The 14,813-nt window shown below is 44.1% G+C and overlaps 2 protein-coding genes across 2 annotated transcripts; both read right to left on the minus strand.

Annotated features, from left to right (window-relative positions):
• Positions 1-5: 5 nt before the first annotated feature.
• Positions 6-4,597, minus strand: ddost (dolichyl-diphosphooligosaccharide--protein glycosyltransferase subunit (non-catalytic)). The gene is made up of 11 exons (XM_079738923.1): positions 4,353-4,597; positions 3,867-3,977; positions 3,685-3,771; positions 3,399-3,502; positions 3,187-3,281; positions 3,003-3,096; positions 2,592-2,740; positions 2,233-2,380; positions 1,796-1,916; positions 712-818; positions 6-589 (listed from the first exon to the last, which is right to left on the minus strand). The coding sequence occupies exons 1-11, from the start codon at positions 4,582-4,584 to the stop codon at positions 440-442; spliced, it is 1,398 nt and encodes a 465-aa protein (XP_079595049.1). The 5' UTR covers positions 4,585-4,597; the 3' UTR covers positions 6-439.
• Positions 4,598-5,794: 1,197 nt separating this feature from the next.
• Positions 5,795-14,389, minus strand: zbtb17 (zinc finger and BTB domain containing 17; the record flags this gene model as incomplete). The annotated part of the gene is made up of 15 exons (XM_079739030.1): positions 14,254-14,389; positions 13,262-13,497; positions 12,688-12,864; positions 12,036-12,362; positions 11,763-11,852; positions 11,240-11,568; positions 10,942-11,084; positions 9,915-10,215; positions 9,318-9,405; positions 8,739-8,855; positions 8,227-8,347; positions 7,794-7,924; positions 6,810-7,052; positions 6,391-6,450; positions 5,795-6,282 (listed from the first exon to the last, which is right to left on the minus strand). The coding sequence occupies exons 2-15, from the start codon at positions 13,464-13,466 to the stop codon at positions 5,795-5,797; spliced, it is 2,820 nt and encodes a 939-aa protein (XP_079595156.1). The 5' UTR covers positions 13,467-13,497; positions 14,254-14,389.
• Between the last annotated feature and the right edge of the window lie 424 nt (positions 14,390-14,813).

Here is a 14,813-nt window from a genome sequence, read left to right on the forward strand (position 1 = left end):
ACGAAGACTGGAATGTGAATATTTTTTTATTGTGGCATGGACAAACTCAAGCTGTTTCAAACTAGTAACATAAAAAAATCCTGATTGCTAAAACAAAATTCAGTGCATGTATTTACCGGATCCCTTCCCCATATCCACATAATGGGAAACAATTTAGTTAAATTTTATTTTCTGTATTTACAGCAACTGTATTTCAATTACGACTGAATTAATAGTGTACAGGCCATGACATGTTTATTTTTGGTACAAAAAGTGCCAACCATCCCAAACAATTGGAAGATATTTTAAGGCCTCCAAAAAATGTTTATTTATCCACCAGATAACCCAACATAAGCCAAACTTTCACAGAGGGCTGAAGTACAAAGTTTCTACCGTATCAAGTCACAAATACCCTCACGCTCTTTAACTCAAATCGCATTGACCCATTTTTTTCATGGCCTTAATCAGATTTCTCCTTTTCTTTCATGTGCAAAAAGACGATGCTGAAAACGAAGAGTCCCGCCATCATTGAGAAGACGCTGGCGTAATAGGGGTAGGCAGTTGGGATGAAGCGCTCGTACTGTGTGTGCTGCAACGGACGCACAGATACCTGTGGGGAACATAAATGATGGACGTTTGTGAGCAAGTATAACTAGTAACCAAAAATAAATCAGTTGACAGTGTGATCATTCTATTCACACGTAACCAAGAATTTTGTCTAAATCATCTCACCTGAGTGGAAGAGTACAGATGCGTGTATCCTAGTCTGTTGTAGTCTACTTTGAACTGGAACACTCCATAGACGTCAGGCAGTGTGAACTCAACACTATATTTGCCTCCTGTTGGATAGAAAAATAAGTGGTTAGTGTTTTTCATCAACTATTAAAGCTCGAACATAAAACCTGCCCGATTGTTGTAGTATTTTCCCCCATTCGAAGCATGTGGTGCAACTAAATGAATGAATGTGAAAGTTAATCTGACTAATGTTTTATTTAATATAAAAGCTCAGAAGAATTATTATACAGCACTATTATTCTAAGTAAAACATGCACAGTGTTCCTCTTGGGAATGGAGTAGTGGAATCTGTGTTCCAAATGTCCCCTTCAAAGAATTTGGGAGCGTAGCGGAACCAATGCCAAGGGCATTTTATATTTGATCAATCACCATTCGATTATTTTGTCAAACCAACAAAAATGTTACGTTACAATACATGTAATCACTTTTCTGTACTTCTGTTAAAGTAAAAAAATGAAAAAGGATTTTCATATATATATATATATATATATATATATATATATATATATATATATATATATATATATATATATATATATATATATATATATATATATATATATATATATATATATATATATATCTCTCTCACAATAACATCAGACCCAGCAGCCCTACTATGTTATTGCATAACTTCTTGTGGAAGATTCAGATCTCACAGAGCATGGGTTGGAAACCAAACCCTGCCTCGTTTCCTCTTTTGATAGAGATTTATATTGAAAAAATACTGATTTGGAGTGAACTTTCAAGAAGTTTATTTCTAGTTGCCGATTAAATAGTGTTGAATACAATTTTTTTTGTAGATTACTACTTCAGGCTGAGTTTGTGTTCTTTTTTTAATAGCCAATTCCACGCTTACAGATCTCCGCCTCCATAATCAAGTTTGGTCTAAATAAAGAGTGAAAAAAAGTGTAAAGCGCTGATCACTCAGATTTGAGCTGGTCTGCCATGAGAATAATCTAAAATGAACGTTCTTTTCCGGTCACCGGGGTGGCCCTGCGTCCTAAATGTAGATCCTTACCGTTCTTCCTGAGGTACGTCCTGACGAAGGGGTCGATCCTCACAAACTCCAGCTGAATGTCGTTACCGTTGAAGGGAACCCAGCGACCCTCAGAGAGCATCTCAATGACCACGCTGTACTCCTGGGAGACAAGGTTCACACATTCATTAGACCACCATTCAGCGCTGGAACTCAGGTGTTCAGGTGAACAATAAAACTGTGGACATATTTGCATTCCGTTGACAGCCTTTCGAGTTGCTTATGCATGTTTTCACTGAATATATGGATATTAAATAAACAATACAACATACAAAAAGCTCCATGAGGACTAAAATATTATTAAAAAAAAAGGTACCACAGGTTAAAAAAAACAACTGTAGTACCAAAGAAAATAACCCTATTCATAAACTATTGGATGTCTGCTGAAGTCTGCGGTCCACTGAATTTTAAGCACTCACCACCAGATCAGCGATGGTGTAGGCGGTGGGGGGAGTGGTCTCGCCCACTTTGCGATGGGTGACGGCTCCCACGCGGAGGACCCCGGCCTCCTTGAACACCCAGCTGGACAGAGCCTCAGCCAGCTCCAGGTTGCCAGTCTGCTCAAATCTGCGAGACACCACATGCAGAAGACCGTTACAGTCGGCCATAACACAATCCACACGACCACTAAAACAAACATTCACATTCACGCACACATGCTCAGTGCATGGGTGGAGCATAGACGTGGCTTTGACTTCCAGATCCCGTCCGTTCTCACCAATCAAGTTCCTAACATAATCTAGATAAGAGTATCATTATAGAAACAGGGCAGGGTTACCTTTCGGATCCAGGAGTAGCCTTCTGTACAGGGGAGTTGAAGAAGGCGTCACTGAAGAAGTGCATGGAGCCACTGAAGACCACCCTGGCGTTGTTGCGGGCCTGGAGGCCGGCAATCAGCAGGGTGTTCTTGCCAACTGCATGGGGGTACTGGAGGAACGACATGATCATCAAGGATAGCAATGGAAGCTCGGCTCAGCAGCCAGCAGTAAAAATGCAAAAAGCCACTAAGACAAAAATATCTGAAAAGGAATGCACGTGCACCATACATAAATGTCACGATTTTAGTTTTCTAGAGAGACACAAGGGACTCAGACTGCTGATACACTTAACGTCTTGTTCAGTTAATCATAGCTTGAAAATAAACACATGTGAATTATGTTAGACTTCTTGTCCAGGAGTTCAGTGCTACCTGAGAGATAGGCCTGTCGGGGAAGAAGGAGTAGGAAGTGGAGGAGCCGGTCAGAATGTCCAATACAAGGGGGTTTTCTGGGTCGGCCACCATGCTAAGGGTGAGGAAATACAGGACGTTATTAGCGTTGGGAATCTCAAAATCAAAATCATGCATATGAATTTAAACGGTTGACAATGCTTACCCGACACCCTTGAACAGAATGGGTTTGTTGGTGGGAGTTCCCACAATAGTCGGGGCCTTCAACAGGTTCTCTGGGTCGGCGACGATTAAAGTGTGCTGCAGAGAAAAACAACGATGTCTCATTTGGGTGTTGATAAAAAATGTTTCTGTTGATGCTTTGCATGATGTGAAAAACTTCTGACAAAGGATGGGATTCAAAATATATCTGCTTACCTCGCCAGGATCGGACACATCAAAGTTGTGATGGTCGATTACAGCGGTCTTCTCCTCATCAAATTCAATGCCACATTCACTGCCCAGCTCCCTTAAAGGGTCACCTATATCAAAACAAAAAAGGGGGGAAATTGATATCTCAAAGATAAACCAAAACAGCATAAAGTTCCGGTTTGTGCACATGTGTACTTCGATTCGATTGGATGCAAGTGACTCATCTGAAATTAACCTTTCACCATGCAAATATTTGTTGCATGATCTGAAATGCATTGGCTTTAAAACTGACCAATGTCTGAATTGGCAGCAACAAGGACATTTCCACCGCCGTCAATGAATGATGTAATGGTCTCCACATTGATGTTTCCTCCGAAATCTGAAGTAGAAAATTGCACACATGATTTTTAAATATACAAAATGAAAAGTTGATAACCAATGGGGAAACTTCAGAGTGTAAAGTGTTGGACGTACCTTCCACAGATGGTGCAAAGATGATTAAATGGTCATAGAGAAACTGGCCATATTTGATCAGCGACAGCGAGGGGTCATCTGCTGTCTTGAATGACAGGTCAAAACCACGATCTGAGAGACAAGAGAAAAAAAATCATCGTAGTCTTATCAGGTCCATAATAATATGCTTGAGGAAGTGGTCTATATAGGACACGTTATACTGTTATTATATAATAACGTATACTGTTTTTAAGAAATGCTGTTCAGTACACATTGCATGTGAACAAATAACTCCATTATCCATAATAAATACACACAATGCTTAGTAATTTACATGCGTGTCCACTTTCATCGGTCTCGAACTTCACAAAGCTTGCTCATCCTGCTGCACTAAAGTCATTCCCTTGCATCGACACCATACGGCTGGCCAATATACATTTTAACTTGAATACTATTGAGCGTTGAACAAAACTCGAACATAGCACACATAACGTTAACGTTCGTTACCTGCGAGACTGCGGAAGAAGATTGAATGGGTGTCTCGGATATTCACGTTGTCCAGCAGGACCAGAGTCTTTCCATCAGCCAACGCAGGGCTCATCAAAGAGGCTAGTGTCAGACATAAAAGCACACCTTTGCCCATCTTATTTGCTCCACTCTGGGTCGTCCCTTTTGTCTGTTTTCGGGATAATATAGAATTGGGACGATTCGTCTGCACGGCTGCTGTCAACGTCGCCATTTTGCTGCAGAAGTCGACGTCAGCTTTAGCAGTAGCTGAACCCTGAACCCGGACGTTAACCAATCAGGAAGAGAAACGCGTCGCTACGATTCCAGCCCCACCAATAGCATTACAGCATTATTATAACGCTGGATCGTCCCTTTGTTTGCATGGATAGATTGGGAGCCACGTACTGATGTTAAGACATCTTGACGTTTTTTAAACACAGACAGCTTCAGCTACATTCTTTTATTCGTCTGCAGTCGTTCGGTTTTGTTGTATGATGTAAACAAGTGACACATGACTTGAATGCATTTGAAATCTGCATCTTAATTAGCATTGTAACCAAGGGCTTAGGAACCGCGGGGGACGGAGGGGACGTGTCCCCTCCAATATCGGAGACAGGCGCATTTGTCCCACCTAAAAATTATACCGGATCTGTCAGGTTTCCGATATGTGTCCCCCCCAATGTTAAAATCATTCCTACGCCCCTGATTGTAACAACGTGTTGTGCTTATTTACTCTAATGAACAGAGTTTATTAAACACTGGCAATCAATGTTATTGGTATATTGTGAATCAGTTTAAGCAGTATTTTCCCACTATTAACATGACCATACTATATAAGCTCGTCCAGTACAATAAACATCATTCAATTAAACTATGTAATGCCAAATTATCACCCATTATACCCTCAATTGAGTTTTGTCATGGATTTACAACGTTAACTTAACAAAAAAAATCAAATTAGACATGACAAAGATTTATCATGCACATAATATACAATTCCTGCCAACATGTGAGCATCTTCCAGCTCATGCATACAAAAACAAATCTATTGACAGACATGTTAGCCACAATAGTTCTACAACGCTGTACAATAGTCTTTCATGAAAATACAACTTAGTAAAATATAATGACAATGTACACATTTCATTTGGACGGTTTATGAGCCATTCATTTTAGTTCATTCATTCATTTAGTCTTAGTCACCGACACTGGTGACCTTACAAATGATGCTCAGATGCAGTTTACCTGTAGAACCGATGGTGGAGAAACATTATCTCTCAAGCCATGGATAAATTACTTACATCTGTAAAATACATTTCTTTAATAAAAATGTATCGTCCTTATAGTTTTTCTTCACTCATAAATTATTTCAACTCTCCTCAGTCCGTATCCCAGAAGGACAGGTGTGTCACTGAGCCGCACGCTTGCAGAACGTGACTTGTCTACACCGTCACCATGACATCCCCCTCCAGCTCTGCTTCTGTCTTCACCTTAACCTCCAAAGCATCAACCTCCCCTTCCACCACAGCCTCAACATCTAACCCCAAAGGAGCCTCTGTATGGCCCACTGCCTCCCCTTCACTCCCCCTCTGTCCCCCTTCCTCCTCCTGCTGCTCCTCCACCTCCTCCGCAGACACAGTCTTTCCATCATCTTCCTCTCCTCCTTCCTCCTCGGCCGCCTCGTCACTCTCTCTTCCCGCCTCCTGAGTGCGGTACAGCACCTCCCCCTCCTGGATGACGTGCTGTGAGGCCGACTGCCACGTGGTGGCCCCCTCGTCCCCCTCCGTGGTGTACTGGTAGTAGTCTCCGTCCGCCTGGAACATGACCAGGGCCTGGGCCGTGTGGATGCGGACGTGCTGGGCCAGCGAGTTGGCGTCGAGGAACTTGTCGCCGCACGAGTCGCACGCGTACAGGATCTGTGTGTTTGGGTCTGGGCAGACAAACGTGTACATGAAGTGAGAAAATGACGTCCTCTTGTTTGTAATGTTAACGACCAGTGATGGAGAAAAGGGCTGCAGGTTAATGCGTTGAGTCTCACCCGCTTCCTGCACTTTCTCCACAGCCTTGGTGATCTCTGCTTTGAGGGCTTCGGTGTCATCTGTTGACACAGAAGCAGTCACCGGAACCACTGTGTGATTAGACATGATGAAAGCACATCGGTCGGTTAGCAGAAGAAGAGCTCTGGGTAGCACCAGTCGGCCCGGCAGTTCTACTTTTTCCCCTTTCTCTACTGCGTTTAGAATAATAAACTCAAATTGTATCGAACTTTTCTAAACACTCAAGACACTTGACACCACAAGAGTAATAATAATACAAATGAAACCAGCGAATATCAAAAAAAAAAAGAAAATCAACATCCAAACTACAAATGAATAACACAACTATAACAACAGCTTGTGTCCTAAGCACGCCCCCAGTCCCTCCAATCAGAGCCCCTCCTGCGGCGGGCTGCCTCACCTGTGAGTTGAGCCACCGTGCTGGCGGCCAGCGCCACGATGTCCTCCGTGGTCACCGTGACGATGTTGACCTCCCCCGAGGTGACCATGTCGTCCAGGCCGTCGATGGCCTCGTCCGAGCTGCCGGCCAGCACCAGCCTCTTCATGCCCGCCTTGCCCTGGTGCACGGTGCGCACGTGGGAGCGCAGGTTGTCCACGCGGTTGAACCCGCGGCCGCATTTGTCGCACAGGTACGGCTTCTCTCCTGGGAGGACGGGTGGCAGGGCGGTGAGTGCGGATCGTTTGTATGTGGAAGAAAGACGGATCGAGGAGGGGGAAGTGGAAGTTGAGCTAAAGTTGAAGAATTCTGTGAAGCACTTTTCACTCTATCCAAGTTTGGCAGTTTGGAACAGTTTCCAGTCGTTGGAAATGGTGAGGTAAATATGTTCTTGATTGGATTGCAATTACTTAAAAGGACAATGCATGTCTGGGTGATGAAATCATTGGAACCGTCTCTCCTGGCTTCACTAAGACCTAAAGACCTTGTCTAAATCAATTTGCTGTGCTGAGCATTTCACTTGAGGGCGCCTGAATCTATTTAAAGTATATAGTAGTATTATATTAATAAAGTAGGAACGAAATTACTACTTCTCTATCTAGTGCAACCTAAACACATTATTTCTTCACCTATCCGAGCTGTAGTCACAGGATGTGGTCGGCCCAGTGAGACGGAAATGATTTCAAACTCAGTGATCAGATTATCATAATTTAGAGTTAAAGTTTATGTATTCAGGAAGTCTCACAAAGGTGAGCCACCTCTTTTGCAACAGAGAACTGATAGCAGACAGGCAGGTAGGCGTATATCAGTATGTTTTTTCTAGACAGGGGACGACTGGCAGATTGGTGCGACACACAGATTTACACTGGACTTTTTTCTTTGAATCAACAAGTGGATTCTGCAATCAGGCGGTAACCTGTGCGGATAATGATGCAATCAGACTGTTACCTGTGTGGATGATGATGTGCTTGGACAGGTCTCCCACGTTGACAAATGCCTTATTGCACATATTACACTTGTGTGGACGGACATTGTCATGGTGACGAATGTGATTGGCCAGTTGGCTGGACTGGACGAACCTGTCCCAGGATTCATGATCAAATAAAATAAAGAAAGAAAGAAAGAAATATTTATTTATTTATCTCCTCGTCTTCGTTAACCAAACACATCACCGTATATTCACAAAGGTCAGGGTCATCCATAACGTTGTAACATATTAAGTCCACGCTGTCACAGGTTGATATATTACTTATTACAAGGGCTGTGACCAGGACACTGTCATGTTAATTGTGAGCAAGGTTAGCACTGAGATGCCAAGGCATTAAAATAACTAACCATGGCAACCCCAACAACAAAATAAAAATGGCTGACACTCTCTGACCTCTTCCCGCAGCGGTCGCAGACGTAGGGCTTCTCTCCCGTGTGCTGGCGGACGTGGGCGATGAGGGAGCTGGCCTGGGTGAAGGACTTCCCACACACCAGGCAGAGGCAGGGCTTCTCCCCTGCAGCACGGAGACACCACCATGCGGTTCAACATATTATTGTTTAGCCCTCAATCACCGCCAGAGTCTCAAAGGGCCTTGAGGGTGGTTAGGAGTGCAATTGGTATCATAATGGACAGCCATGGTGGTAGCATTACAGCAAAACAGTTGAAGTAACATTCTCTCTTAGTTTTAAGTCTGCACACTCAGTTTCACTACAACTGTAGTCCTAGTTCTCCTACGAGGGACCAATCTTCATATGCCTTCTCAAAGGGCATTTATTGTCGTTTGGTGGGGAAATGCTCCTTGTTGTTTAGACATCTCATGATGGTGAGGGCGAGGGATTGTGGGACAAAGTGCAGCAGTAGAGTGATGTCGTGTGGGGGTGATGTGCTAAGTGTGTGCTACCCACCTGTGTGTATTCGTTCGTGCCGTTGTAGTGCTCCTGGGTCGGCGAAGGCCCGCTTGCAGTGCATGCAGATGTAGGGCTTCTCGCCACTGTGCACGCGCAGGTGACGCTTCAGGTTTCCTGAGGAGGAGCACGGCACACACACACACACAACACTCAGCGAGAGCCGGTCGCAGCACAAGGGAGATGAGGTGATGGGGATGAGATGCGATAGCTGCACTCTTTTAGCTGCTGCTTGCTTCATGTCCTGCTTGTTTGCAATGATGTGTTGTGATTATTCCTCTGCATGTGCGTCATTTGTCTATATGAATATGTTTGCAATTTTGGTCTATGTATATATCTGTCCTTACTTCATTACCGTTTTTAACAACTGTCCAATCTTTGAACCTCATGGCCTGTTCTGCTTTTGCTTTGATGTACTCTTGGCTAATTCTGGCACATTCATACCATGTGCATTTATTCATTTGTTTTTATTCACAACTATAAACAATAAATAGGATAATGAAGATATCCCATACTTAACTTATATTCAAATCATATGAAAAATATTGCACACAGTAAAAAAGTTATGTTTGAGCTCACCTGAAGTTGTAAACTGTTTCCCACACTCTCTGCATTTGAGAGGACCGTCAGCTATGTGGATCTTTAAATGAGCCTTCAGATTCCCTATCTGAAGAAAGCATTTCAACATGAATATAACATGAATCAACTAAACCTATGGGTCCAACATCCATGAAATAAAGATAACCCAACTACATCTGGTTGTGATAAAATACTCATTTTGTGATACAAAACGTTTTTGATCTTGATACATTAAATATATCATATGTGGTTACCGAGTGAGTCTTTCTCGCTCTTAGAATATTATTTTACTAGCTTATTGCCACACGATACTCTAGGGTTCTGATTGAAGACTGCCCTGCAATCCTCCATTATGTGGACCGGATTGAAGACTGCCCTGCACTTTTATACTCTCCAGAACTGATTGAGGACTGCCCTGCACTACTCTACTCTAGAGACCTGTGAAGTCTGCCCTGAACTACTTTACTATGTGGACCTGATTAAAGACTGCCCTGCACTTCTCTACAATGCAGACCTGATTAAAGACTGCCCTGCACTTCTCTACAATGCAGACCTGATTGAAGACCCTGATTGATCGCCCCGCGCTCCTCTGCTGACCTGATTGAAGCGCTTGTCACAGTGCGGGCATTTGTTGCCCTTATCCGTGTCGTGGGTCTCCAGGTGCCTCATCTTGGCGGTGGGGTCGGAGAAGGCCTTGTCGCAGAAGTCGCAGTTGTACGGCTTCTCGCCGCTGTGCACCAGGTGGTGGCGCTTCATGTTGCCCGACGTGGTGAAGAGTTTCCCGCACACGCCGCAGCTGTAGCGCGCCTCTCCCGTGTGCCGCTTGCGGTGCAGGTTGAGCAGGCTGATCTGCCGGTAGCTCTTCCCACACGTGGAGCAGCAGTATGGCTTCAGAGGGCTGCATGGGGGAGACGCACGTCAACCGCCTTGGTGTAGCCCCACTTGTATAAAATATGTTGTGTATGTGCGTGTTTATGTTCCGTGTAGTTCGGTGTAATCGTTGCGTTCTTATGTTCTCTTGTTTAAAACGGAAGCTCCCCTTCAAGGATTTATAAAGAGTATGATTATCTTATCCTAATGGCAATAAGTGTTTCAAAAGTAAAAATGACTGAATGTGATTCAATCATCTGATGATGATTGAATGTGTAACCTAAGTAAGATATAACAGCATGGAAGAGATGGCAGAAGATGCATTAATTGTTTTTGGTGTAAATCACAGTTACGAAGAGTTCGTCTCCCAAGTGACGCGTATTTATGTGAAGCTTAAAAAGGTCCCAATTCACATGCATATGAAGTACTTATTCACTAAAGGTTATGGAATTATATTTTTGTGCTTATTTCGTACATGAACCCATAATCTCAAGGCCATGCTGGCATCACATATATGGGGGTAAAAGGCATGATGATAGATCCTAAGTGAGCTTCGTAGTATCATTTAACTCTAATCGCGAGTTGCGTCTCTGTCGATCCAGGCTTTCCCAAGAAAGCCTGGGTATGTTCAGCGAGGTTCGTAGTACAGGGCACTGGTCTACCCAGGATAAGATTGAAGGACTGAAACCATTGATCCAACAAGCTGCCCACTGTGCAGAATGACCTGTTTCTTTCAACTGTGCAAAATACTGACCTGTGTGTTTTCTCATGAGCCTTGCATGCCGCGGGGTCCGAGAAAGCTTTATGGCAGTCCCGACAGCTGAATGGCTTTTCTCCTGTGTGGATACGAATGTGCCTTTTGAAATTGCCAGTGTGCGTAAATTTCTTTCCGCAATCCTGGAACAAAACACATTTGGCAGTGAATGACCTTCTCTGAAACGGTAATCCTTTCAAGATGAATTACTAAACAATGACATCGTTACCAACATAATGTGTTGCAAACTAACACACACACGACTAAGCACACACACACACACACACACAGCTCTTACCTCACACTTGTGGGTCACGGAGCTGTAAGGCTTCGACTCGGATCGTCCGATGGCCGACCCCGTCGGCGTGCTCCTTCCCTCCTGGTTCCCGCCTGACTCCTCCTCCTCATCATCCTCGTCCTCTTCCTCCTCCTCCTCCTCATCATCATCTCCCAGGTCTTTGGTTAACTCACAGTCCTCCTCCCCGTCCGCCATGTGGCCGTCTTCGTTGTCCTCCTGGTTCTCCTCACCATGTCCTCCTCCTCCCCCTTCTTCTTCGGGGCCTGGGAGGCCTGTGGGCTCCTCCTGCTTCACCCGCTTCGGAGCGCTCTCCTCATCCGTGTCATTATCTTGAGAGGAAGAAGAGGAAGGAGGAGGAGGAGGAGGAGGAGGAGAAAAAGAAGAAGAAGAAGAAGAAGAAGAAGAAGAAGGAGGCAGACGTTTTAATAACATGACATAAAGACGTACGTGTCATGTACGTGACAACGGCAGACACAATCTCAAGGCCTTGCTCGTTAAGGGATCGTATCGGTGGGGTCCTCACCAGGTGGGAAGTTTCGGCGAGGAGCTCTCCTGATCCTCCGGCCCCTGGAGCTCATGTACACCGAGCACCCCGAACGGCCCCACTGGGATTCTGGAGAATTAGAACAAATGAACTCCAGCCGGGCAACACAAGGACCCTAAAGGAATGGCTGCACCTCCCCGTATCAGTAAGCCCGGAATCTCAGTAAAGTCGGTAACTAAAAGTAACTTTGAGGAATTTAAGGAGTAATATCCACGCTAAATGCGAAACAAGTCCGAAAGGGGGTTTACTGACTAGGCGTGTAGTCGGCATCCCTCGGGTCGTCTTGAAACTCTGCAACGTCCTTCACAACGCCCTCCTCCTCGGAGCCCGCAGGGGGGGCCTTTGTCCGGGCAGCCGGCACTTTGAGTGGGGAGCTTTTAGGCGGCCGCCCCCTCCCTGGGTGGGTTCTGCCGGGGCTGGGAGACGCCACCAGCGGGGCTGTGTGTTCAGTGGGTTCGCTTGCTGCCGTCTCCTGCGCTTTTTCTACCAAATCAGCCATCTGGGCGTGTGTCCCCTCTGCTTTGGGAAGCACCCCTCCAGGGTCCTGTTCCGGCTTCTCTTTGGCCTCTTCTTCTTTTTCTTTGGTTTTGGTAAGAACGCCAAAGGAAAGGAGAATGAATTAGGTACGGAACAATTGTCTTGACTACAGAGGAAACGCCGACATATCAGCAAACCACTCAATAATGTCAATTTTTCGATGAAATTATTGTTGAAGACGCACTTCAGAAATCCCAAATATTTGCATGTGTGGATTTAATATATTTTTATACAATTATACAGTCTGTATAAAAAGTCTGTTTCCAAATCAAATAGCGGTGGTTGGGTGAAAAGGACCTTGTCGATCCTGAAAAACCACTCCCTTTGGATGCAAGCAGCTAGCCCATGCAATGTCTATAGAACCCACCTGCAGAGAAATCTGCTATGAGCGAAGGTGCGGAGGCCGTGACTGACTGGTAGGCGGAACAAGCGTTGACCACTTCCTGCATCTGGAGAAAGTTGGCCACAGCCAACACGTCCTCCATGTTCTGACAGCTGAGGCTGAGCTTAGCCGTGTACATGAACTCCAGGACCTGGCCCAAACCTAGAGTCAAACCCAGAGGAATACAAAGTCTTCAGCAGGGTAGCAAGTTGATAGAAGAGGCTATAGCTGATAGTAGTTCATCTTGGTTGGATGCTTGTTACAACTTTGTCGCACAGTCTTTTATAATAAAATATTAGTGGGGGGTGGGGGTGAACAGTCTGAAATAATATTGTAAAATGTGTGATTATTGGTTGAATATGTACATTAAACCCAACCCATAACCCATGAGGGACAAGCCTGCAAAATGCTTAAATATTTAAATAAAGTGAAATAAAGCCAATACTCTGAAGACTCTAGCCTAGCCTTGTTTATTTGAACTTCAACACAAGCAGAGTCTGACTGTAAGTAATCTAATTTAAAAAGTCACATTCATAAACACATTAACTTAAGAAGAGACCTGCAGCATTGCTGATGTCCAGATGCACCACGTCGTTCTGGTCGATGAACAGGGTGCGGAAGTAGGAACTACAGGCCGCCAGAACCGCCTTGTGGGCCTTGAAATCCACTCCATCCACCACAAATGTGCAGTCACACAGCAGGCCCAACTGGCGCTGCTGGTTTAGCTGCTCCAGGACTTTCCCACTATGCCATGGGAAGTCCATCTTCGATGATGACAAACTTCTGCTCAACAACCTGTTGAAAACCAAGAAAATAAAAGGAAAAAGTTTATTAATAACCACAGACATAGACAAAAACATTGTCTATTTGGTTACTGGGGGCACACTGGTGTGCCATGACATTTTGAGGGATTCAATGCATAATCATGATTAATTTGGTATGTTTATGATTGTTAGATGTAATGCAAGTTTTATTACATTTCGATACATATTGGACAATTTTTTGCAAAACAATGTATAACCTGTCCTGTATCCATGTGGTTTGTTCTGGTCTACTTGATGGGAAACATTGCGAAAATAGCTTAGAACCCATACAGTTATATTATTTAAAGTCAAATGGTTAATAGGGTGGGGGTGATTATGACAAGTAAGTTATTATGTGATTGGTTTGAGGTTGTGTTTTAACAATCAACCCAAAAGTGTATAAAAAAAACCTTTCATTATCACCACACGATTCGTGTAGTTAACATGTGATTAAAGAACGTCACACTGGGCGATACAGGCAAGATAGCAATAAGGAAGTTGTCTTATGAACGTGACTTTAATGTGAACGAACTTTTCAGCACTTGGTTTGACGGTGCAACCGATTGATTACAATTCCTCCATCATTGTACCTTTTCTATCCGGGATTAATTTAGCGTGCCTAGACATGCATGTAGGAGAACAAGATGGCGTACACTGGCGCCAGGCCTGTCGTTTCTCTGCCGTTCTACGGCCTCGTTCGGTTGTTTATAAGCACGCCATTTTAATACAAAATGAACACCAACATTACCTTTGCAAACCCGCTGCTATCCAGTCTCCAAATTCCCAAATAGTCTTTGTTTTGGAGTGTTTTTCGGCGATATAAGATTAAACTCAATCGAGTTTTTCGGTGATCGATCTTGCTCCGCAGACTAGAGATCCACCGCCATCTTCCACTCTCTGATCGATTGATAGTGGCCGGGCGGAAATTGTACAGGAGCACGCGCAGTTGTTAACCCTGCTGGAGATGCTGCTTCTGACCTCTGGAGGGCGCAATTTACTCACATTTTTATTTACCCAATTACATACGAAACCAGAGCTTTTACGCACACAGTTCAGTGCGACCGTTTAAATGCAATCAAAACAGTCCAACATGTTGCGAACTATATGTGCGTGGGTTTTCTTTATATATGCTGTTTTATAATGCAACGTACAAAAGAATAACTCAACTAAAATATTTGGCCATTTGGTTAACAATGATGCTGTGTTGCACACCGATTTGGATCAAAGAAGGATGAGACAGACCTGTCACCAAACTATGGGGGAGATTTATCGAGTTTAATGTAAATCTATAGCTTTACATAGAATAAG

Source organism: Pollachius pollachius (assembly GCF_949987615.1).
Source record: "Pollachius pollachius genome assembly, chromosome: 6".
Lineage (NCBI taxonomy): Eukaryota > Metazoa > Chordata > Actinopteri > Gadiformes > Gadidae > Pollachius > Pollachius pollachius.